General features: G+C 38.4%; 1 protein-coding gene and 1 long non-coding RNA gene across 3 annotated transcripts; both read right to left on the bottom strand.

Moving 5' to 3' along the window:
- Window positions 1-863: 863 nt before the first annotated feature.
- On the bottom strand, window positions 864-15119 carry LOC113526251 (immunoglobulin superfamily member 3). Its single transcript, XM_034304901.2, has 12 exons — window positions 14994-15119; window positions 11823-12200; window positions 11211-11621; window positions 10651-11058; window positions 8495-8881; window positions 7717-8091; window positions 6944-7312; window positions 5318-5725; window positions 4420-5226; window positions 3826-4224; window positions 3554-3745; window positions 864-2147 (listed from the first exon to the last, which is right to left on the bottom strand). The coding sequence occupies exons 1-12, from the start codon at window positions 15061-15063 to the stop codon at window positions 2104-2106; spliced, it is 4248 nt and encodes a 1415-aa protein (XP_034160792.2). The 5' UTR covers window positions 15064-15119; the 3' UTR covers window positions 864-2103.
- Window positions 15120-17206: 2087 nt separating this feature from the next.
- LOC113526196 (uncharacterized) lies at window positions 17207-20444 on the bottom strand. Of its 2 annotated transcripts, XR_004578241.2 has the most exons (9): window positions 20106-20443; window positions 19143-19478; window positions 18949-19020; window positions 18731-18819; window positions 18424-18480; window positions 17999-18316; window positions 17841-17903; window positions 17667-17702; window positions 17208-17549 (listed from the first exon to the last, which is right to left on the bottom strand). It is a non-coding gene; the product is annotated as an uncharacterized LOC113526196 (long non-coding RNA). The 2 variants fall into 2 exon arrangements; XR_004578240.2 differs by having other exon boundaries at window positions 17207-17549; window positions 18731-19020; window positions 20106-20444.
- Between the last annotated feature and the right edge of the window lie 3059 nt (window positions 20445-23503).

Raw genomic sequence — 23503 nt, 5'->3', positions numbered from 1 at the left:
AGTGAGAGACAGACAGAGAGACAACTGCCAGCCACTGGGTTAGATCGGAATCTATGTGGCTGATAGACCACACTTCACACTTCACACCCACACACAGCCAAGTGCAGAATATCTAGTTCATACCATTTAGGTCTTCCTAATGCTTTAATTACAAAGCACTTTGAGCTGTTTGGTGAGTTCCTGTTGACATTTCTTAATTAAATGTCTTACTACTGCAGCAGTTGGTTTTGTATAAGAGCTTATATTTGGCAGCATTCTTGTGTCAAAAGTATTTAAGAAGATCAGAAAATGTTTAAGTAAACTGAAGGGATTTCTTTTAAGGATTAAAGTGATCACACCGACATCTGTTAAACAGACTTGCATTATAATGGTATCCTTTTTTACAAAAATGCGAGTCAGATAAAGGATATCGTCTACACTGCACCTTAAGGTCAAATACTGAACATGGAGACAGGACCAGGAAGCATACTCGCAGTGAAGTTTTAGTTTCAAAACATCTGCTGTAGACATTTAGTGAATAGCTATGCTGATATTATTCAGTCTTGAATTATATTAAGTACACTTTTTAATGAAAAGCTGTCATAACTCATAATCACTTAATCATATGGTGTACTACAAAATAGCAAAAGACACAACTATAGAGAAATTAAGCCCTCTAGAGAATCACTAAAATCCATGGACAAAACAAAGCCTTTAAACCCCTTCCCTTATAAAAGATACTCTATTTTAAAAATTCCAGACTTTTAACTTTTATTTAGTTTTTGGAGAGGTGACAAGTTTGTACACATGGCTCCTAAGACATTCAGAGCAAGTGGAAAGTGTTTATGCATTCTACACACACACACACACACACACACACACACACACACACCTAAAAAAAAACTGAATAAAAATTACTCTTTTTATGTACATGCATTACATACATTTTATGCTAGCTATTAATACACTAACGTCATTTATCCAAAGCAAAGACACATGTAGAAATATTTTGTTGAATCTAGTTTTTTTCCATTGTGTGTTTGTTGTACTGCTTATGTGACAGCACAAACCACAAGCTGTTAGTCAAAAGTCTTTGCACAGCACATACTACCACAAAAACTAACTTCCTTTTTACATGGTGATGTGACAAGTACAGCTGTTTCATGTTTTTAAATAACTGTGCCATTGATGCTTAAACTCATACATAGGAACACATGAGAATGTACAGTAATACTATAATACTATGAAAGTTAAAAGCATGTCTTTATTCTTTATAAAGCTTCCCTACTGTTTACTGTTACCATGTAACATTACTCCTTACAGATGATCTGTAGTTGTTGCCTTCACCACATGGTGCATTTTGTGAATCAGTAACTCTAAAGTCTTGTGATATTCTCTAGTGAAAAAAAAATATGCTAAGTATACTTGCAGCCAGACTAACTGTCAGTATAGTTTAAGTGTGTTAATGATTAGTTAACTTGAAGTGTGCTATTTTGGAACAACTTTGTGCTAAGTATATTTTAGTTGTAATTAAATTGTAGTAAAGCATAACTTTAAGTGTATTTAGTGTACTTTTATGTGCTAAATTGGAACAATTTCAAATATACTTAGTACACTTTAAGTATATGCCTGTGTAAGATAATTGCATGCTTGATTAGTGATATTAAAGTGTACTTTTTTGTATTACAAATACATTACAAATGAATTAAGAGTGTCTTCAAAACACACAAGCAATATACCATAGATATATTATTTTTGAGTAAAAATATGTTATTTTTTTTCCCCAATGCTGAATGCACTTCTTGTCAGGGTCATTACAACAAATAACATGTAACTTCAATAACAGACATCTGTATTTCAACCCAGTGGCATGACAACACCGGGAATCCTCCCGCTGCTCCCGATTAGCCAACCCGGGCCTGCTACCACCCGTCACTTACCCTGCTCGCCATCACTGTTGCCGTTGGAAGTAAAACTTTTTGTTGGGTTGTTCACCGAGTTTCTTCTTTTCCCTGAAATCTCCGTCGTACCCTTTTCCAACATCGCGGGCATCTCGAGGCACAGCGCCGAACTTTAGCAACGTCGCTCTCTCTCCCTCACACGACTAGCTAGCTAGCTAACAGGCTAAGCTAACTGGAGACTGAGATGATGGCTAATTCGCGGCCTCGCTGTCAAAAACAAGAAGTGTGAATAGCAACTTTAAAAAATGCACAAATCCCCTCAGACAAGAGCACAAACAGTTAAACATCAACTACCAAGTGTGTAAACTGCAACGCTGCCTTTATAAATAGCTAGCTCTATGAAGTTAGCAATACCAAGCCAACTAAGTTCCCCGAACAATATTAAGTCTATCGGATTAGCTAGTAGGCTAACTGTTAGCACTCCGTAAGCTTCAGCCACAGCACTGATAGCGAGCTAAGCAAAATAGCATCGGCTAATGCTAATTTAATTGCTCATTTCGCCCAAAATTCATCTGAAACATTTCAGAAACACATTCGATAAAAGGTTACTTTCCTGTAGAACACATTTTCTTGTGTTCGTGTGGTGTGCTGCTGGTATAAAATTAGTCATGGATTGATGTTTATACATTGGACCTCTCTGTGACATTGTGTAAATTTATTAAAATACTTAAATCACAATTACAAGAGTAGCCTTTTGTGCAGTGCATACACTTTATTTTAAAATGTTTTAAATGGGCTTTCAACGCATTTATCATATGTTTTATTACTTTCTGAAAGCAGTAATGAAGTGAATTGCAAGCATGAAGAAGTCCACTTAAAAATGACTCCAAACTTGAACTTAAAGTGTACTACAACTTCAGGTTATTAAATAATGTACTTTGAAAGTAAACTTTCAATGCATTGTTACAATGGTCATTTTCAGCACACAGTTAAAAATAATACTAAAATATATTTACATAAAGTGCAAATAAATACACTTTTAAAAAAATAATCAAAACTTTCAATTCAAGTATATTTTTGTAAAATATATTTTTAGAAAATATACTAAATTACAATTATTTTAAAGTGTGTTCAAAGTTGTATGGTAAAAATAGGTAAAAGCATGGTGGTAATACACTTTTTATTTATTTAAAGTTAGTACAATTTTTGTTAGTATATTTGCAATGTACTATTGAAACAGGAAATATATTACAAATACAATAAAGTATACTTTTTTTTCACTAGGGTTATAATGGTAATGTTCAAAATTACTGCAACGATATCATTTCTAAAACCAGTGTGTAACTTTTTCATATAGACCGCAGATGTCTAAAGATTTTAAGATCTAAAAAAATTTGTCTTCTTTTTTGCATTTCCCCCATTTTCTTTATTATATTAATCTCATCAGTGTTGGAGACATGCTCATTAATATGCTTTTTCTTATTCACAAAATAGCCAAGAATTCAAGATATTTCAAGAAATTACTAGTTATTCTAGAAGGCAGATGTTTCACTGTCTTAACTCTCATTTAATATAGTATGGACACATTACAGACTTTCCACTGTTAGAAAACTTCAGGCTGCTAGGGCATCACGAAAATGAGACTTAATTAGCTTAGTCACTGTTGTTTATACCTGTTGCTGTATCTGTAATAGCCTTGAGTGGGGTATTTTCAACCCATAGAGAGTTCTTCTGGTTTTTTGAAGTAGACCTTGTCTTCTGAACTTTAATCAGCAGAATTATTACACCCACAAGCAGGAGGAAAAGCAGAGGAATTAGGCTGCCCAGTATTATTCCAGAAGAGCATGCATTTTTATGGGAAAGACCTACAAAACATTAAAGAAATATGAGTATATTCATAGACAGTCTATAAAATATATGAGAATGTTTAAAGTGTCTGAATTACCATCAGCATGGTAGACTGTGACATTGATAGAAAGTTCTCCTGATTTGTCTTCTGCCACCTTCCTCCAAGTGTTAGTAGCTGTCTGTAGCCATTCCACAACCTGACACTGGTACTGGCCATTATCAGAGGGATCAACATTGGGCACAGTGAGTGTGTAGCGGGTGGTACTGGGCCGGTCATACACCAGAGTTCTATCAAGGATTGTGTTGTGTAGAGTGCCATCTCGACTTGCAGTGAAAATGGTCAGGGGCGGCTTATCTTTCTGCCTCCTGGACCAGGTCACTTCAAACACAGACTTATCACTGGAGCGGGAGCTGATCTCACACTCCACCACGAAGCCGGTTTGAATATCACTAACATTGAGAAAGGGACTGACTTTGCGTACTTTCAGGTTACTCTCTGTTATGCGGCAGAAAAACATTAGGCAAAATTACTATATTCAGACACCAACAGATAATGATTATTCTCATATTGCAAGTAAAAGTGGTCCAAAGTCAAAGTTCACTATCTAAAGTTAAGGTGAATAAATAAGAATGATCTGAGGAAAATCTTATGTGTGTACAGAAGAAATAACACAAAAAAGTCATACTATACCTGTTTTGTGCACATTGACCATAGTTGAAACCAGTTGTGGAGATCCCCTCTTTTTCCACTTGCCTTCACAGTCAAATTGGTACTGTTCAACCCTGCATTGGTAGTTTCCACTATCAGATGGATCCAAATTCAAAATAGTGAGAGAAAAGATTTTGGGTGTGGGCCTGGAAAACAGTAGCCTGCCATTGAGCTGCTTGTTCTCTGATTGATATCCTAGATAGCCATTATAGGTATGGCTTAGTAAAAAAGTGCTGGCACTGGAGCCCTGCCTCTCCACAACCCAGGTGAGAGTGTACTGGAAGGTGGGGTCCATTTTATCAAAATTAATAGAACAACTAATGTCCAACTGCTCTCCCTCTGTGGCGTTTTGATGAGCGGCAGGCATCTCCAAAGTGAAAGTATCTTCACTTGATTTGATCTTGACCTCTACATTGATAGAGAGTTCTCCTGATTTGTCTTCTGCCACCTTCCTCCAAGTGTTAGTAGCTGTCTGTAGCCATTCCACAACCTGACACTGGTACTGGCCATTATCAGAGGGATCAACATTGGGCACAGTGAGTGTGTAGCGGGTGGTACTGGGCCGGTCATACACCAGAGTTCTATCAAGGATTGTGCTGTGTAGAGTGCCATCTCGACTTGCAGTGAAAATGGTCAGGGGCAGCTCATCTCGCTGCCTCCTGGACCAGGTCACTTCAAACACAGACTTATCACTGGAGCGGGAGCTGATCTCACATTCCACCACGAAGCCAGTTTGAATATCACTAACATTGAGAAAGCGACTGACTTTGTGTACTTGCAGCTTATTCTCTGAAGAATGAAAGCCAAAATTGTTCTTTATTTGTTATCTACAGTGACTTAGAGATATTAATACATGTACAAGCAAGAGGAAAGAACTTACCTATAAAATGTACACTGACATTGGTAAAACCAGATTTGTCACTCCCCTTGCTTTCCCATTTGCTTTTACAATCAGCTTGATACCGATCTACCTCACAGTAATAGCTTCCACTGTCAGATGGGTTGGAATTCAAGATAGACAGATGGAAGACATTAATAGTGGGTCTGGAGAAACAAAGTCTATGTTGAAGTTCTGGATCAGATTCTTGGAACTGCAGACGTCCATCATGGCTGTAGGTAAGCAGCTTAACTGTGGACAAACTCTGATCTTGGCTTTGAAAGAACCAGCTCAGAGAGTAACGAAATGTGGGGTCAAGTCCACCAGGCCCCAGTGAGCAGCTCAGTTCCACCTGTTCTCCCTCCGTGGCCTCCAGTTGAACATTAGATTTGTCCATGCTGAAATCACTTTCTGAAGAATAAATGATAAAAGATTAACATATGTCAATACAAAGGATTTACAAAAAACTTTCTACACAAAGAATGTTAGTAAATAGCCACTGTGAGCCTAAACATCCATTGTCTGTCATCCATTTCTACTCTCAATGCTAGCCAATCCAGGACACCATATACCATACACATGTCACATACACACAAAGGAACTGTTACTACTTTCCAGTAAGAGCCATCAGATGTCCTTTGACATTGCTAAACAAATGTGGCAGCTTGAAAAGATGCAGGCTTTGGCAGCATATTTAACAGCAGAAGCCCATGTTGGCAATCACAATCTTGGCATAGCAAGTGGGAAGTGGCTATGACTAATAATGTTGGAAAATTAGGCAAGTTTAAAAAAGTGCAGAGAGAAGAGCTGTCATAATGATAACTGTTGAACTCAGTAACTAATTATAAATTATAAAATTTGAATTCATCAATAAACAGGGTTTACAAAAAAGAATCCTTAAGCAGTTAATGTATCTTGTTAGTTTCTTCTTCTAATTACAAAATCGTTAAGTGTTTTTCCATCAGTGATCATGTCAATCATTTCAATACAATTTTAGTAGTCATATGAGAATTAAGCCAAATGTAAAAGATTCAAACAACACCAAGAACTTTTCTTGCCAGCAACTGCATGAGCCACCTTACCTTTAAGACATTTTATGGAAAACAAACCAACAACTAAACAAGCCAGGTAGCTCTCACCAGCTAAAAGTCTTTAAGTCATGCAATGATGCTGTGGATTAATCCATTATCCACTAAATGATAGTTATAGCATTAGGTGGAAAACACGCTGCCAGCAATGTTTATTTTCATAGACTATGCCTAAATATTCACAAAAACTCATATTCAACTACAATTATCTTCTTGAAGGCAGATTTCTAACAGAAATTTGTGAATTGCAACTTACAGCCGACTGAAAAAATATGCCAGACTAAGATTTACACATATAAATGATCATTATATGCATGTAGATCACAGGATCTGCTATAAAGCTATGCTCTAATGTGCTCTAAGCATTTATTATAGAGGTGAATAAATTCTACAGATTTACCATGACCACTGGTGAGTTTTGCCAACTGACCAGCACATTAATTTATATGGCTGAGTTTTCTACTGTATTGATCTGTGGTTGTATAAGGCTCTGTAGTCTGTGGTGTGATCAAGCAAAAGCACAATGCAATCTGCAACATACCTTTTGCAAAGACTTCTAGTTCCATGGTGACAGACTTTGTGCCAAGACTATACCAGATGCCATCAGGATCTTGAATCCATTCCTGTACTGAACAGTGGTAGTGTCCACTGTCTGTTGATTTAACCTGTTTTATCATCAGTTGGAAGGTCTGTCTCTTAGTCCTTCTTATGCTGATCCTTTCGTCCATCTCCAGAGTGACCACCCCTTCTAGTTCCATTTTCAGCAGAGTCCGTGTACCATGTATCCATGTTACCTCAAAACAGGAAGAATTAGAAGTTGCTGAGGTCACCAAGCAATCAATCACACTGTCACTGTTGGCTTGGATTTTCAGAGGAGACTTAAGATTGGCGGAGACAGATAGTTTGCTAACTGAAATGCACAAAGGATGAGAAGAACAGAATTAGATTCAGTTTATGGTGTAAACCTTCAACTTTCCTTACAAACTTAAAGATTTACAGCATGAATATATGCCACTTAGATGTGCCATATATTCCAAACCCTGGTCACGGAGTACCCCCCATTCCTGCATTTCCAAAGCACATTTCAGTGCTTTCTCTGCTCTATCACACCAATGTCAATTCAGGAAGAACTGTTTATTATCTTATTAGTTAAATCAGGTGTGTTGGGAACAGGGAAAACACTCCAATGTGCAGGACAGGGGTCTCCAGGACCAGGGTCTGGAACCTGTGCTTTAGGACATTTAAGTGGCCCAGGGTTGGGAATCTGTGTCCTAAAGGGATTGCATGAATAACTGTAGTTAATTCAATCCATACCAGGTCTGAGTATAGTGATGGCCAGTAGATTGGAGAGTTTGTTGGTTTTCTGAACATTTTTGTCATATGCATCAATCTGGCATGCGTAACGTCCCTCATGCCGCTTACTTGCTCTCAACACAGTGAGAATAAAATCTGTGCCTGATTCTCGCACTTGAGTTTCTAGCTGATAGTCCCGCTGCCCTCCTCCACAGGATATGCCCCCAGTAAGGTCCATACATACAATGTTTTTTTGAGCAGTTGAATTATGTGGTGCAAACTTCCAAGTCACAGCTAAGGAAACTTTAGGTGCTTTTACTGAGCAGATCATTTTTATTACAGAGTTCTCAGTTACATGTACGTCACGACTTTTCAATCCCACTTTTACAAGAGAATCTAAAAAGGAAAGAAAAAGAAGTAAAAGATTAAAGCAATCACCAATGTTTAAGTGACAAAGTCAGCCATGTTGAAAGGTTTGTTATCCAACACAGTGAGTTAAAGATTCTAATGAAACATATTCTAATTATATTTTGTTAAACAAAACATTGTTATGGCCATCAAATGAGAATAAAAAATGCACAGTATATTGTCAATGAAATTGCCCCTACATTTATTTATATACATTCTTAAATGTTATTTAAGCCAGCTTAATAACACTAGCATCAACAGCAGAATCAGAAAATCCTAGAAAAATCTTCTTACAGGAAACTATATCTCAGTACTGGTTACTTCTTTACATCCTGTTGACACATTTCTCCCTCGTATCCAAAACTAATGAATAAACAAGAATTTGACTTACCGATAGAATTAACAGAAACCTGGCCTTGCTGTGACTGGCTGTTCACTTTCTTCAGATTGCCATTGCTCTCCATGCTCCACTCAGACACAGTGCACATATATTCACCTCTGTCAGACAGAAGAGCTCCACTTAACTCAAAAATGAAATCAGAAACATTAGAACGAAATATGCGCAAGCCCCTGTGCTGATACTCAGCCGCTACAGCTCCCATCACCCCCTCACGACTCAGGGTTATGACATCACTGAAAGAGCCGCCTGTAGGTTTTTTGTGCTGCCATGACACAGACAGCAGCCCTTTGGCTCCAGAGACACTGCAGCTGATTTGTAGTGCTTCTCCTTCAGTCACAATAACCGGCTTCTTTGTCATAACCAAAGCCAGACCACTCTCTTGAATCAAAATACAGGAGAATTAAAGATTAGTTGATGTATAGTATATTTGTATAAGCACATATGAATTCTGATATGCAGTTGTAAGAAAAAGTTTGTGAACCCTATGGGGTTACCAGGGTTTTTGCATTGGTTATTCATAAAAAGTCATCTGATCTTTATCTGTGCCACAAGTATAGACAAACACAATCTGACTAAACTAATAACACAGTAGTTTGTACTTTTCAAATACTTTTCAAGTCTTTATTGAACACACTGAGTAATCATTCACAGGCAGGCAGGAAAAAGTAAGTGATCCCTTGAATTTGCTAACTTGTAGATCCTCCTTTAGCAGCAACAACCTCCACCAAATATTTCCTGTAGCTGCTTATAAGACTGCCATAACAATAAGGAGGAATTTTGGACCATTCCTCCCCACAAAACTGTTTCAGTTGATCAATATTTTGGGACTGTCTTGATTGAACAGCCCTCTTCAGGTCAAGTCACAGCATCTCAATGGGGTTAAGGTCAGGACTCTGACTTGGCAATTCCAAAACATGAATTTTTCAGCCATTCTTTAGTTGATATACTTGTGTTCTTTGGGTCATTGTCTTGTTACAACACCCAACCTCTCTTAAACTTGAGGTTATGGAATGTTGCCTTGACATTCTTTTGTTAAATGTGATACTGTATTGAATTCATTGATACTGATACTGTATTGATTCATTGTTTTCCTCAATGACTGCAAGGCGTCCAGGCCCTGAGGCAGCAAAGCAGATTCAAACCATGATGCTACCTGCACCATGCTTCACAGTTAGAATGAGGTTTTGGTGTTGGAGTGCAGCGCCTTTTTTTCCCCACATAGCATTAGCGCACGTTTGCCAAAAATTAAAAATTTTGTCTTATCTGTCCATAGAATTTTTTTCCCAGAAGTGTTTTGGAACATTCAAGTATTATTATTTTTTTTTTTAGAAAACTTGACATGTGCATCAATGTTTTTTTAGAGTAGAGTTTGTAGAGTTTTCTGCAGGTCTTTTGCTGTTACCCTTGGGTTCTGTTTCACCTTTTTCAGGATTGTCCATTGTGCTCTTTCTGTGATCTTTGCAGGATGCCCACTCCTAGTGAGAGTAGCAATAGTCCTTAATATCTTTCATTTGTAGACAATTTGTCTAATTGAAGATTGATGAACACCCAGGTCTTTAGAAATGCTTTCGTAGCCTTTTCCAGTTTTGTGCATCTCTATAATGCATCGTCTAAGGTCCTGTGAAAGTTGATAGGATCGAGGTATGGTTCACACTAATCAATTGTTCTTGAGAAGAACAGATTTGTCAGTAACCAAATGTTGTGTGTCTTTATTTAAAGGGCAAAGCAAATTAAGGAGATGAGATTGGACAACCCACATTTCCAATCTCATCTCCTTAATTCAAACACCTGGCTCCAGTTAGCTTTTGGAGAAGTTGTTAGCACAGAGGTTCACTTATTTTTTCCAGCCTACACAGCAAATGATTACTCAATATGCTCGACATAGACCTGAAAACTTGTACTGTATGTGTTATTAATTTACTGAAATAGTGTTTGTCTATAATTGTGACTTGAATGATGAAGATCAGACCACATTTTGTGAGTAATCAATGCAAAGACCCAGGTAATTATGAAGGGTTCACAAACTTTTTCTTGCAACTGTATTTAATTGTCACTGTGCACTTATTTAGGTTTTTTGTTTGTAATATTCCTTTAAAATCACTGAATCCAATTTTATGTTACAATAATGATAATAAGAAATGTCTGACCTTCAGCTCTGATACGCACAGTTTCTTCACGTGATAGCTGGCTTTTTCCACTGATGAAGGCCCCGGTCTCTGTCTTCTCCTCTTGAGCAGCTCTACACTGATATATGCCCTGATCTTCAGCCCTGACTGGTTGGATAGTGAGAATGAACATTGTATCCTCCTTCTTCACAATCCTCATCTCACCATCATTCGCTCTTTTCTCGTAGGTGTCATCTACAGACAGCACGCCAGAGGGGCCAATTTGAGCCACTTTCTTGTTGTTTCTCAGCCAAGTCATGGAGAAGAAATGTCCAATTAGATTCTGAGCCTCTATGCTGCAGTGGATCTCCATCATGTCTCCTTCCTCAAGGTCCCCTTTCAGAACCTGAATTTGAGTAACGAAAGGTCCCACATCATCACGAGCTGTGGCTGACACACAGAAAACACAGAGAAATCAAAATATTAAATCCCATTTTCTGATGTGCAATTTTTAAAGGATTTTAATTAGCATGATACAAGCACAGTAAAAGTACAATATAAGTTTCCAGTTCATCCAAACAGTAATAGTTCATAAATTTTACCTAGAGCTTTGACCTCTATGTTGGAGCCTGCGGTGTTCCTGTGGCAAATCCTAAACCAAGAGCGATCTGGGTCTTGGACCCACTCTTCAGCCTGGCAGTAGATCTCACCACTGTCAGACTGCTGTACCTGCCTTATCTTGAGGATGTAGGTGGTGTCTTCTATCTTCTGCATAGCTATGAGCCCAGAATGGTATCTAGCTACAAACTCTGGTCCAGGCCTTACAGTTAAATCTCGGTCCAAACTGATGATGGGCCAAGTGTCACTGCTACTACGCAGATACCATGTGACAGACAGATGAGTGTGTTGGAAGGTCTGACTGGAAACTTGGCATTTTAGTTGAAGGGATTCACCCACAGAGATGCTATGAGATGCAGGTCCAGTGTAGGATGCCATCAGAGTATCCTCAATCACTGTGGGATGTATAGAATTAATCACACTTGGTTATAAATCTTGTCTGAAGTGTCATGCTAAGAGGGAACAAATATGCCTTAACATTTTTTTTACACATGTAGAAAAAATATAAGCTCATGAAATGATATCAGACACTGTATGACTCATAACATATTTGATCACCTGGCATATAGAAAAAAGAGAATAATAAAACAAGTTACCAGTCACTGTTGTTTCTGCACTGTAGCTTCCGAAATACACTCCATTGGTATTTGGAGTGAAACATTCGTATTTTCCAGAATCGTCTGCTTTCAGAGACTTAATGTGGAAGAGAACTGAAGTCCCTGAGAGCCTTTCAATCACAATATTTTTCTCACGCACTCTTTTAGAGTACACTGCATAAGCATAATTTAGGTCACCAGTGCTAATAATCTGGAGTGCGTTATCTGGTTTCTGTGGTTTATACACTAAAAAAGCAAAATCTTGAGTCTTTGAATTGTCAAGGCCACTAACATTACAGGAGATGGACATTGGAAATCCTTTCACACGATACAATGGACCATTCTGGATCTGTACTGACTGCTGACCTCCACAAACATCTGTAAGGGAAAGACAAGCATAGTCTATTAAAGCAAGTTCATTTATTTACTAAATTTCACCGCAGTACATAATTATTTTGTTGGTATAAGAATTTTACGTATTCATCAATCTAAACTAATCTAAGTATTGTGATTCAAGGTTTTTTTTTTTTTTTTAAGTCTGCAGCAAATATGTAAATGTGATGTGTATCTCTTAGAGAATAGTAATTTCCAGTATCTGCTCCCAAATGCTCAAACACATAGTTTTTGAAATTGTTAACTAGTGTAGCCTGAATTCCATTTGAGTCTGCTTCTTCATACTATTCCTCAGTGCCCTTCTTCTGTTGAGAAGCTTTTCCTCTTTCTCCATTCTTTTCCACTGTACAGTGGTTAGAAGCAACATGGTATGTGTAGTCATTTAATACAATACAATGCAATACAAAATATTGTGTGGCTTTTCTGCATGAATATATATCTATACGCATAAAGTAAATAAAGTGTGGCTGTTCGTGTCACCTGACTAGGTGAGTCAGTATATATTGCAGTCTTTCACATTTGCTTACGTGTTTCTCAGAAACCATAGCTCACTTCCTTTTTTTGCTAAGAAACTGACACAATACTCACACTGACCCATTTCACTGGAATTCACTCACCTTATAAACCTAATTTTCTGTAGACAAGGAAATGCAAAGAGACAGACCTAAGTGTCTAGGGAGATATAACACTTTTATATGTAATACATTTAATACTTATTTTTTAATCATAAAACTTGTTATATTTATAGGTTATTATTTTTATACAAAATATCTGTGAAATAATTTAATGTATGAAATTGCTACACATGCCATCGAATGTTCAGCCAGTGAACTTCCATTTTATATATGCACATGAATAAAATCAGTAATTGAAGTTAATAACTGTTCTATGAATGTTAGAGAAAGACAGAGATGCAGAAGAGAGAAAGACAGAGATGCAGAAGCAGTTATAGATACTGAGTTAGAGGTAGAAGTAGAGATATAAGAAGAGTAGAGTCATTCTAACAATGACATTCTAACAACAAACAAATTTAAATGAAATTCAGGTAACACTAGGCAAATATAGTGGAGTGAGTCCAACTAGTAGCATGGTAGGTGGGAGGAAACCAGAGAACCCAGGGAACCAGAGAACACATGTGGACAGAGTCAGAAAATGCATAGAAACTCAGTAAACCAAGCTCAGGATCATACCAGGGACCCTGGCGCTATGAGGCAGCAGCGCTAAATGCTGCACATGTACACTATATTACCAAAAGTATTCGGTCACCCATCCAAATGATCAGAATCAGGTGTCCTAATCACTTGGCCTGGCCACAGGTGCATAAAATCAAGCACTTAGGCATGCAGACTGTTTTTACAAACATTTGTGAAAGAATGGGCCGCTCTCAGGAGCTCAGTGAATTCCAGCGTGGAACTGTCATAGGATGCCACCTGTGCAACAAATCCAGTCGTGAAATTTCCTCGCTCCTAAATATTCCACAGTCAACTGTCAGCTTTATCATAACAAAATGGAAGAGTTTGGGAACAACAGCAACTCAGCCACGAAGTGGTAGGCCACGTAAACTGACGGAGAGGGGTCAGCGGATGCTGAAGCGCATAGTGCAAAGAGGTCGTCGACTTTCTTCACAGTCAATTGCTACAGAGCTCCAAACTTCATGTGACCTTCAGATTAGCCCAAGTACAGTACGCAGAGAGCTTCATGGAATGGGTTTCCATGGCCGAGCAGCTGCATCCAAGCCACACATCACCAAGTGCAATGCAAAGCGTCGGATGCAGTGGTGTAAAGCACGCCGCCACTGGACTCTAGAGCAGTGGAGACGCGTTCTCTGGAGTGATGAATCACGCTTTTCCATCTGGCAATCTGATGGACGAGTCTGGGTTTGGAGGTTGCCAGGAGAACGGTACATTTCGGACTGCATTGTGCCGAGTGTGAAATTTGGTGGAGGAGGAATTATGGTGTGGGGTTGTTTTTCAGGAGTTGGGCTTGGCCCCTTAGTTCCAGTGAAAGGAACTTTGAATGCTTCAGGATACCAAGACATTTTGGACAATTCCATGCTCCCAACCTTGTGGGAACAGTTTGGAGCGGGCCCCTTCCTCTTCCAACATGACTGTGCACCAGTGCACAAAGCAAGGTCCATAAAGACATGGATGACAGAGTCTGGTGTGGATGAACTTGACTGGCCTGCACAGAGTCCTGACCTGAACCCGATAGAACACCTTTGGGATGAATTAGAGCGGAGACTGAGAGCCAGGCCTTCTCGACCAACATCAGTGTGTGACCTCACCAATGCGCTTTTGGAAGAATGGTCAAAAATTCCTATAAACACACTCCTCAACCTTGTGGACAGCCTTCCCAGAAGAGTTGAAGCTGTAATAGCTGCAAAAGGTGGACCGACATCATATTGAACCCTATGGGTTAGGAATGGGATGGCACTTAAGTTCATATGTGAGTCAAGGCAGGTGACCGAATACTTTTGGTAATATAGTGTATGTATGTTGTTGAGAAATGTGTCAGGATTTGTGAAAGTAGAGCAACATAGACAATGTATCTAAGCAATTGAGTAACAACGTATGTTGCGCTACCTTTTTAAGGTAATACATTGTTTATGGTACATCATTAAAATACATCTGTGTGAACGGAACTGTTTTTTTTTTTTCTCCATGCTTTCCCAATTCTCAAAGCTCTTGTACATATTCCTGGCACTCTTTTCACATTAACACATTTAACATTAATTTAGAACTTAGATTATAGCATTAGTTTGTTATGATATGATCTCACCAGTCTGCAGGAGTCCCCCGAGGCACATCAACACAAGGAGCTGCCACAGCTGAGGCTGAAGAAGAAACATTTTAAACTGCACAGGCTCAGTTTGTCACCATAAGACCATTTGCGCATTTGTGCAGGATGTGCTCAAGGTTAGGTGTAAATGAAGCAATCTTAAAGCCTCATGCATGACAAGAGGAAATGAGAAAAGACGTGGGTTTCCGGTTGTCTTGTGCATGCAAGATTTGAAAATGTCTGATATCAAATTTTTCTATTTCGAAAAATGGATTGGCTGCTTTCTGTTGTAGTAGCAGGACACAGTAACAGTCAGTCATTAGTAAACCATACAAGGTCATACAATGAGACATTCTTCACTGTGGTTGTAATCATCTGACATATAATATGTTAGAGTCACTTATTATCAGTAAGAGGTGTGACAGTAAAAGAGAGGGAACATCTTACCATGAGAAGATATTAGGCTAAAAATTCTAATATAAAAATAAGATTATTACATTGCAATTATTATCTGGTTATTTTATTATACAAAAATAACCAGAAATCCCAAATGGGAAAAACTGCACAACAACTGAGGTCTTGTAAATCCAGTGGTTTTATTATCCAAAATGAAGGCAGGTATTCTGAACAGACCCGAACTGCATGTGATAAAAAAAAACCTATCAAATCAGACTGAGAACACCACTCTTCCTGTAGGTCAGGATGTTGAAACACAACTCACTCACCACAAAGACCTCACTCAGATACCAGGCGTCTGTATGTCTGCAACTATTTAAGCAGCAGGAGCTCTTTTGGTAAAATACCATACTGCCTCAGACTACACTCCACAGCATGGGGAATAGCTAAAAATACAGAAGCAGAGCTTCCAATAATAATTGGAATATGAATGTAAAGAGCAACATCAGCTTTTTTGAAACCCCATGTCATCTTGTTAGGTTTAACTCCTTTTGGAGTACTGCATAGCTAAAATGCAACTTGAGCGTACTCTTAACTTTGACAATGCACAGAGAAGGATGATAGAACAGAAATATAACATTTATTGATTCTCATGAGTAAGCATTCTCATAAACAATGTATGGATTCCTGTGGTCTTTTGAAATTTGTGGAGTTAACATGCACTCGGGGTTAACAAAATGCTTGGAGAACATCCTATCTGCAGTCATGCTCAAGCTCTGTATATTCTAAACCAAAAAGAGCCTGTATTACAATAGCAGAGTCTTTTAGGGAGAAAAAAGCAAACAGAGACAGGCTGAAGAAAGAAGAGGTCATTATCAGTAACCTGCAGAACTCTTATTTAGGAGAGAACTAGTTATGAGCAACTTGAGAACTTTTTAAAAACTCTAATAAGTGAAGCAGTTGACTTAAATGAGACCCCACCCTGATTTCTGGCATACAGGTGCCATTGTATGGTGCTCACCCAAGTACAGATGGAGTGCTCAATGACAAACCGAACTAAGTAAAGTTTGATTAGTCCTCAAACAAGGTATGAAATTACCCTCTCGTTCGCAGAGGCCAGTCATGTATAGCTGGCACACAGTGCCAGCCAATCAAATTGAAGCTTTTCTGCTGCTGTACCAGGTGTTGTAATGATATTACAGCCAATCAGATTTTTTCACATTTTATTTTAATGTTTGTCTGGACCGGGGTTCGAATCCCACTTAGTGCGACTCTGAAACATTGTTTCACACAAATTTGTGCATTATAATCACAAAGACAGACATGTACCACACAATTCTGAAATAATAACAATGCATTAGTATTGCAGTAAAATATTTTGTGTTTGATGGCCAATTTATTGTTATTAATTGATTAATGTTGACATGCATATAGAGTTCAAATATTTATTCATCAAATGTGCAACAAAGAATAAATCTCTGACCACTATGTCAACATTGACCCATTACAAATATAAGAACAGTTTTATACTTTTAATTTTTACAAAATGTCCATAAGTGAAATAAAACATTAGTAAAAATAAAAAAGTAATAATAGTATAAAACTATTATGTTGTATTTGCAATGTAAATGAGAAATTTAAATAAGATTTTACTCTAATATAATGAATTCCACTGTTGAATGCATATGGTTTATTGAGCGATGGGACTCTTAAGTTAACATACCAGTTAAATGTGGGCAATATAACAGAGTAAATAATGAAGCCTGCAAACAGAGACACACTACACCAAGCAATTAGTGTTTACCTTTTTTTTATTATTTGCATTTTAAACACTTCAAAAGAGCAGTGAAAACCAAAAGTAATAATACTGAAGAAACACATACACACGCATCAGTCTGCTCATATATACATATTAATATAAACTTAATTACACTGTAAAATAAAGTAAAAAAAGTATATCTACATTAGTTAAATATTCACCACAAGTGAAAGATACAACCAAAAGATATATCTCACAGGACGCGAGCCTGACTATAGACCCATGCATTACAGCTCTGTCTTCATCCGGATCCTCTGCTGATGGGAACACTTCCACTGGAGGACATCATGATCGTAGCCAGGAGGTTGTGGAGGAGGGCATCTTAGGAAGGGCTGATGTGCCTGATTGTGATTGAAATAAAAAAACAAAAGAATAAAGATTTTCTAATTATAGCTACAGACATGGACTACGGTCATCCCTCTTGGCTGGTAACATAGCCACAAATGAATCATTCTTACTTTGACCTGTCTGTTGCAGAGGCAGTGGGCTGCACACTGAAGAACCAAGGGCAATGGAAATACATAGACAAATAATAATTAAAAATCCATTTTAAAGTCTTGATAAGAAAAGACAATAAACAAAGAAAAACAACTACATTCATGATACAGATAAGTGCACAACTACAATCTTACCATGTGATGCCTCAGCTGTGCGTGGGACACTATGTGAAGTGGTCTGTCAAGATGAGAGATTTTCTAAAGAGATGGATAAACAATCCACTCTAAAATTAGAACAGATTCAACACAACATAATGCTTTCATTAGTCCAGTCAAGTGCAATACACCCTTACCATCTTTGCCACATTCCTCTAAAGTAAGTGTCCTGCATGCTGGAGAGCTGTCTATGATGCTGCTGTCTCCTGAGCGGAGTACCATTCTTCTATTAGCAATTATTTGTATAAGAGGTGAGGGATTATAAATCTTATGTGTAATTTTAAATGCTAAACAGTTATGATGCACAATGTAAATTTAGGTGAACTTAATAAACATGACATAAAACACATCTGTAGTTGAAACCGTTCTCTCAGTGCGTGTGGAACGTGATTGTTCTGGCACAAGAAACATCAGCTGTTTAAGAAGAGGCACAGGCGATTTCAGAGCTGGCAAGTCTGGTGTTAAAAGGAAAAGATGCAAAAACAAAGAAGAACAAAAAGATCAGTACCACAGTAATTGAGACAAATGTTTGAATAGATGGGCAGAATCATAATATATTTACCATCAACTGGTTCCTTTTTAGTGTCAGCGGGTGGTATGGAGAGGGCAGCAGATGGTACTGCAAGATACAGAATCTTGTCATTTGTGTTAATAAAGGTTCAAAATACCCTACTCTTACTTCACCTGCTTATCTTAGTACTATAAATTAAAAGGATACATTATGCCTACGCAAGGAATATCACAATCATTTCAAACTGAAGCAAGGGATGTTAAAAGGCAAAACGCAAGTACATGCATTTCATCATGTGTTAGCAGACAGAAATATTTAAAACTTAACCATTTAAAAAAAAAAAAAAAAAAGTACTTACCCTGATTGTGGCTGGTATCAGTTCATCATGGTCGAGGAATCAAGTCATAGCCCCTTAGACAGTTAGTATATTGCCAACAGCACACACAGCTGTTAGTGAAACATGGCCAGAACATGGTAAAAACACTGACAAAAAGGATTTTCGTTCAGACTTGGAGACCATTTCATCTCACAATTCACTATAACTGTGCTCCAGTGCTGAGCTTAATGTGTAAAAACCTTTTCCTGTTTCCGTGGACTGTCTCAGTTCAGCAGCTGAGGATGATGATGACGATGATGATGGTGGTGGAGCTAGTTGTAACACACAAAACATTAAAATATATAATACATTTATAAAACATACTGTATGACAGAAAACGATTTGGAACACAATCAATTCATTACATGCAGTCAGAACAAACAGAAATACTTACACTGCTCCCGTAGCTTGGAGGGGGGGGGAGATGTTCAGCATTGCACTCTCCAACTCATTATCTTCATCCATCTCTGTGTTGGTGAAAGACAAGAATTAGAGGATCCCTGGGATAAGGGAAAGGACTTCCCCTTGTATTTGCCAGCGAGACATCTGAGACATCGCCTCCTCGCTGACGGACGACAGTCAGAGCATTTTGTCTGACAAGCTCCTCCTTCACTGGTGCTGACTTGTCCTGCAGAGACGGGTTGTTTTTGATCAGCCTGGCCTCCTCAGTTGGCTCCTGAAGGAGATATGGTTTTCCTGGGAAAAACACAACTTTTTTGTGCATGATGACCTGTAAGACAGAAAAAGCAGTATTTGTTCGATGTTCGTATGTCTATTTTAAAATAAAGCATCAGAACAACCACATTCAATGTGCTTTCTGGAATGCAACTGTACGCTTTGTTTTCTGACATTCAAAAAACATTACACATAAACACAGTCATGCTAAATAAATAAATAAATAAATAAATAAATATCCCCAACTGTTAAATCATCCAACTGTGTGTCAGAGAGCAAACACTCCAACAGGGCTGAAACTAATGTAATTTTAGAATAGTGTAATAGTGTAAACTGATAAACATTACAATAAATTAAAATAATGGTCATGTTCTTTCATAGTTTAGCTTGTAATTAACCAGCGACATGTTAAAGAGAACAAACACTCTCATAGGAGGAGCATTGCGTGCATGATGACGGAAAAATCTATATTTAACACAAAAAGCATTACACAAAAACTAAAATTACAATCATGTTCATTCATAGTTTAGCGTTTAAATCACCCAAACATGCGTTAGAGAGAAAAGCTGGTAGGGTAAAGTTGAGTAAAAGTCTCTCATGCTGGAGTGCTGGCAGAGAAACTAACCTGATTTCAGCATTAATGGAGATAAAACACATGCTGATGTGATATAAAGTAACTTACCTTTGATCGCTGAGCTAAAAAGCGTTGAATAATAATTACAGTAATGATGAACTACAGTAATTCAGCAACCTGCGCGCTCTCTCTCTCTCTCTCTCTCTCTCTCTCTCTCACTCGGACGAAAGTAAAATGGCGATTTCTAATTTCCCGGCGGCGGAAAAGCTCGGAACAGCGCCACAAAGCGTCAGTGGCCAAAAGTATATCGCATCCGTAGTGGTTCAGCGCTACCACTGGAAATGACTGGGAATCGGTTTAGTGCCGTTCAGCAAAACAATCCCCAGTGTGACCGCGGGAACAGGGGCCCGTTCTTCGTACGTCGCTTATTACATCCGAGATCAAAAGACACATCCGAGATGATATGATCCAGCTAATCATTATCTGGCTAATTCGGCTCTTCGAACACACCTGTTGTTGATGATTAGTGTGGCTGGATTGAGTTATCTGAGATCATTGCGCGTTCATGCAGACAAATTAAATGCATAAGTAGTGACGGTGTTAGATGTTTTTATCACTTATTACAGTATATGTTATGTACTTTTCTTTCTTTTTTTTTTTTTTTTTAATTTTCATAATTACTTTAATCTTTTATATTAGAGCCACCACTAGAACTTGGGAACAAGTAAAGGTAAAATACAAGAATATTCTACAAAATGGTAATATTAACTACATATACTGTTCATGTAGTGTGTGTAGTGTTGTAGACATATACAAGTTCTCCGCATCTCCAATAGTGTAAAGGAGAGTGCCATTCGCAGAGAATCTCAACGCGATGCACACAGCTTGTGCTGTTGTTAAAGCCCTACTCCAACGAGTCCAACTTTTAATAGGAGGATCCAACAAAGTGCACTATGGCGCTGTGCTAGTGGATCCGGTCTGTCTCGCAACAGGTCGCTCTCGTAAAAACGGACAAGACATGCAACAGACTTCCCCTATCACCTCCGCTTATAAAGCCGTGATCTAATCCTGTTTACATGGAATAAGCCTGCTCCCGAGCAGGTTTAAGCTTACCGACCCGTTGCTATGACAACAACTTCAGGATGAGCGTCGAAGAACCGAATAATCCAAGATCACGCCAAATCGTCAACAGTCAAATCCAGCTAACTGAGTTAGCGACGTATGAAGAACCCAGATCCCCAGATCTCCGGTTTAACAAAAATATTTGACAATGTCGAAGGTTCACACAAGGTTTCAAGATTTGATGTGACTTTGTTTTCTAAATCCAGTTGACTGGTCATTTAAATTGAGTGGTTTTAATCCAAACCTCAATAAGAAGTATAAATAATGCCAAGTTGAATCTCAAATCTGCAATTTAAATATAACTAGGAAAAGTACTCTTAATAGGATACAAAGTGTCTACATTTCTATACATTTCAACATCTAACTGGTTCAGGTTCTGTGGGAGAAAAGTTCAGGAATAAAAAGTTCTCATAATAAATAAATATGATGGTACATATTTGCCTAATTTGTGTAATTTTTAAACAGTTGGATAAGTTTCATAAAATAAGAAGTGCAGCAATCATAGCGGTTCCATGGTATTTTTTTTAAACATTGGAAGGGATTCCTAGCTGCAAAGAGTTTGAGAACAAAATTTGGTACCCCAGTGATTGTGTTTAGAATATAACAATATATATATATATATATATATATATAAAAAAAGGACAGACCATCAGATCTTTTTGCCAGACCATCCATCAGACATTCAAGAAGTCATTCATATCACAGTAGTAAGCAGTGATGAAACAATATATTTTCTGGCTGATACTCCATAATAGTCCCTTCCCACCTCTGAAAGGACTTTGAGGTTGGACATTGAGTCTGAATGGACCATGTACAAGATCTCAATTGTAGAGGCTGAAAGAAGCAGTGGCCAGAAGGGTGTTTATACCTTAGGACACACTGGTAGACACTTAGTGAGGGAAACTGTCAAGCTGAGGAAGGAGGCCTCTCCTTATTCAATTGAGAGTTATAGGAGCACCAGGCTAAAAACTTTCTGGTGTCCTAAAGATGTTCTTGCAAACCGCTCTGTGCCTCAGGAGTTGACTTCTACCAGTATTACTGAGCGATGAAAGGAGCACTTTGATGAACTCCTTAACCCAATGGACATACCCTCCCTTCAGGAGGAAGTGCTTGGAAACTGTGGTGTTTTGAGTGCATTTCTGTGGATGCTATGGCAGTTAGAAAGATCGGCATAGGCTTCATATCAGCAAGGCTGCAGAGCTAAGTGAGATTTAGCTGGAGATGTTGAAGGCAGTGGAAAAGGTTGGGGTTGTGCAGTTAACACACCCCTTCAATGTTGCATGGTAAGTCTGGGCAGTACCTTTGGACTGGCAAACTGGGATGGTGGTACCAGTTTAAAAAAAAAAAGAAAGTTTTGGATAAAGCTCTCTATTTACTGGCCTGAATTAAATATGTATGAAAGCAATAAATTCCCAGGGCTGTGTAGCAAGAAGCATAATCTTTTTTGTGGACTTTGCCACCTTACTTTGTATTGCAAGTTTAATAATGGCTGGACTCGAGGATGTTGTGGTCTGTAAAGCTTTCTATAGCCCCCTTTCCATTGAAAAAGAGATTAAACAAAATTGGCAAACAAGGCATTCCAATCATATATGTTCACATCAACCATCAGTGTGGGGAACAAATGTAATTTCAGTAATTTTGACCTTGGCATGCTCACTGGTGCCAGACAGGCTGGTCTGAGTATTTCTGTAACTGCTGATCTCCTGGGATTTCCATGCAAAACAGTCTCTAGAGTTTACTCAGAGTTGTGCAATAAAGAAAAAACATCCAGTGAGCAGAAGGAAACACCTTGTTGATGAGAGTAGTCAACTGGGAATGGCCAGATATCTGCTGAGGGACACAGATGGTAGAGTCAGAATTTGGTGCCAACAGCATGAATCCATGGACCCAACCTGCCTTGTGTCAACAGTCCAGGCTGGTGGAGGTGGTGTAATGGTGTAGGGAATGTTTTTTTGGCACACCTTGGGGCTGTTAATACTAATCAATCAATCACTTGAATGCCACAGCCTATGTGAGTATTGTTGTTGACCATGTGCATCCCTTCATGTCCACAATTTCCCCATCTTCTAATGGCTACTTCCAGCATGATAAAGCACCATGTCACAAAGCAAAAATCGTCTCAAACTGGTTTCATGAACACGACAATGAGTTCAATGTTCTTCACTTCCCAGTCACCAGATCTAAATTCAGTAGAACACATATGGGATGTGGTAGAACGGCAGATTTGCAGCATGGAAGCGCATCTGAAAAATCTGCAGGAATTGCGTGAAGCAATCATGTCAACATGGACCAGAATCTCAAAGGAATGTTTCTAACATCTTGTGGAATCCATGCATCAAAGAAGAGGCTGGTTTGAGAGCAAAGGAAGGCACTACCCAGTATTA

The sequence above is a fragment of the Pangasianodon hypophthalmus genome, chromosome 5, assembly GCF_027358585.1.
Source record: "Pangasianodon hypophthalmus isolate fPanHyp1 chromosome 5, fPanHyp1.pri, whole genome shotgun sequence".
NCBI classification, from domain to species: domain Eukaryota; kingdom Metazoa; phylum Chordata; class Actinopteri; order Siluriformes; family Pangasiidae; genus Pangasianodon; species Pangasianodon hypophthalmus.
The sequence above is the reverse complement of the archived record's forward strand: the minus strand, read 5'-3'. Positions and strand labels throughout refer to the sequence as shown.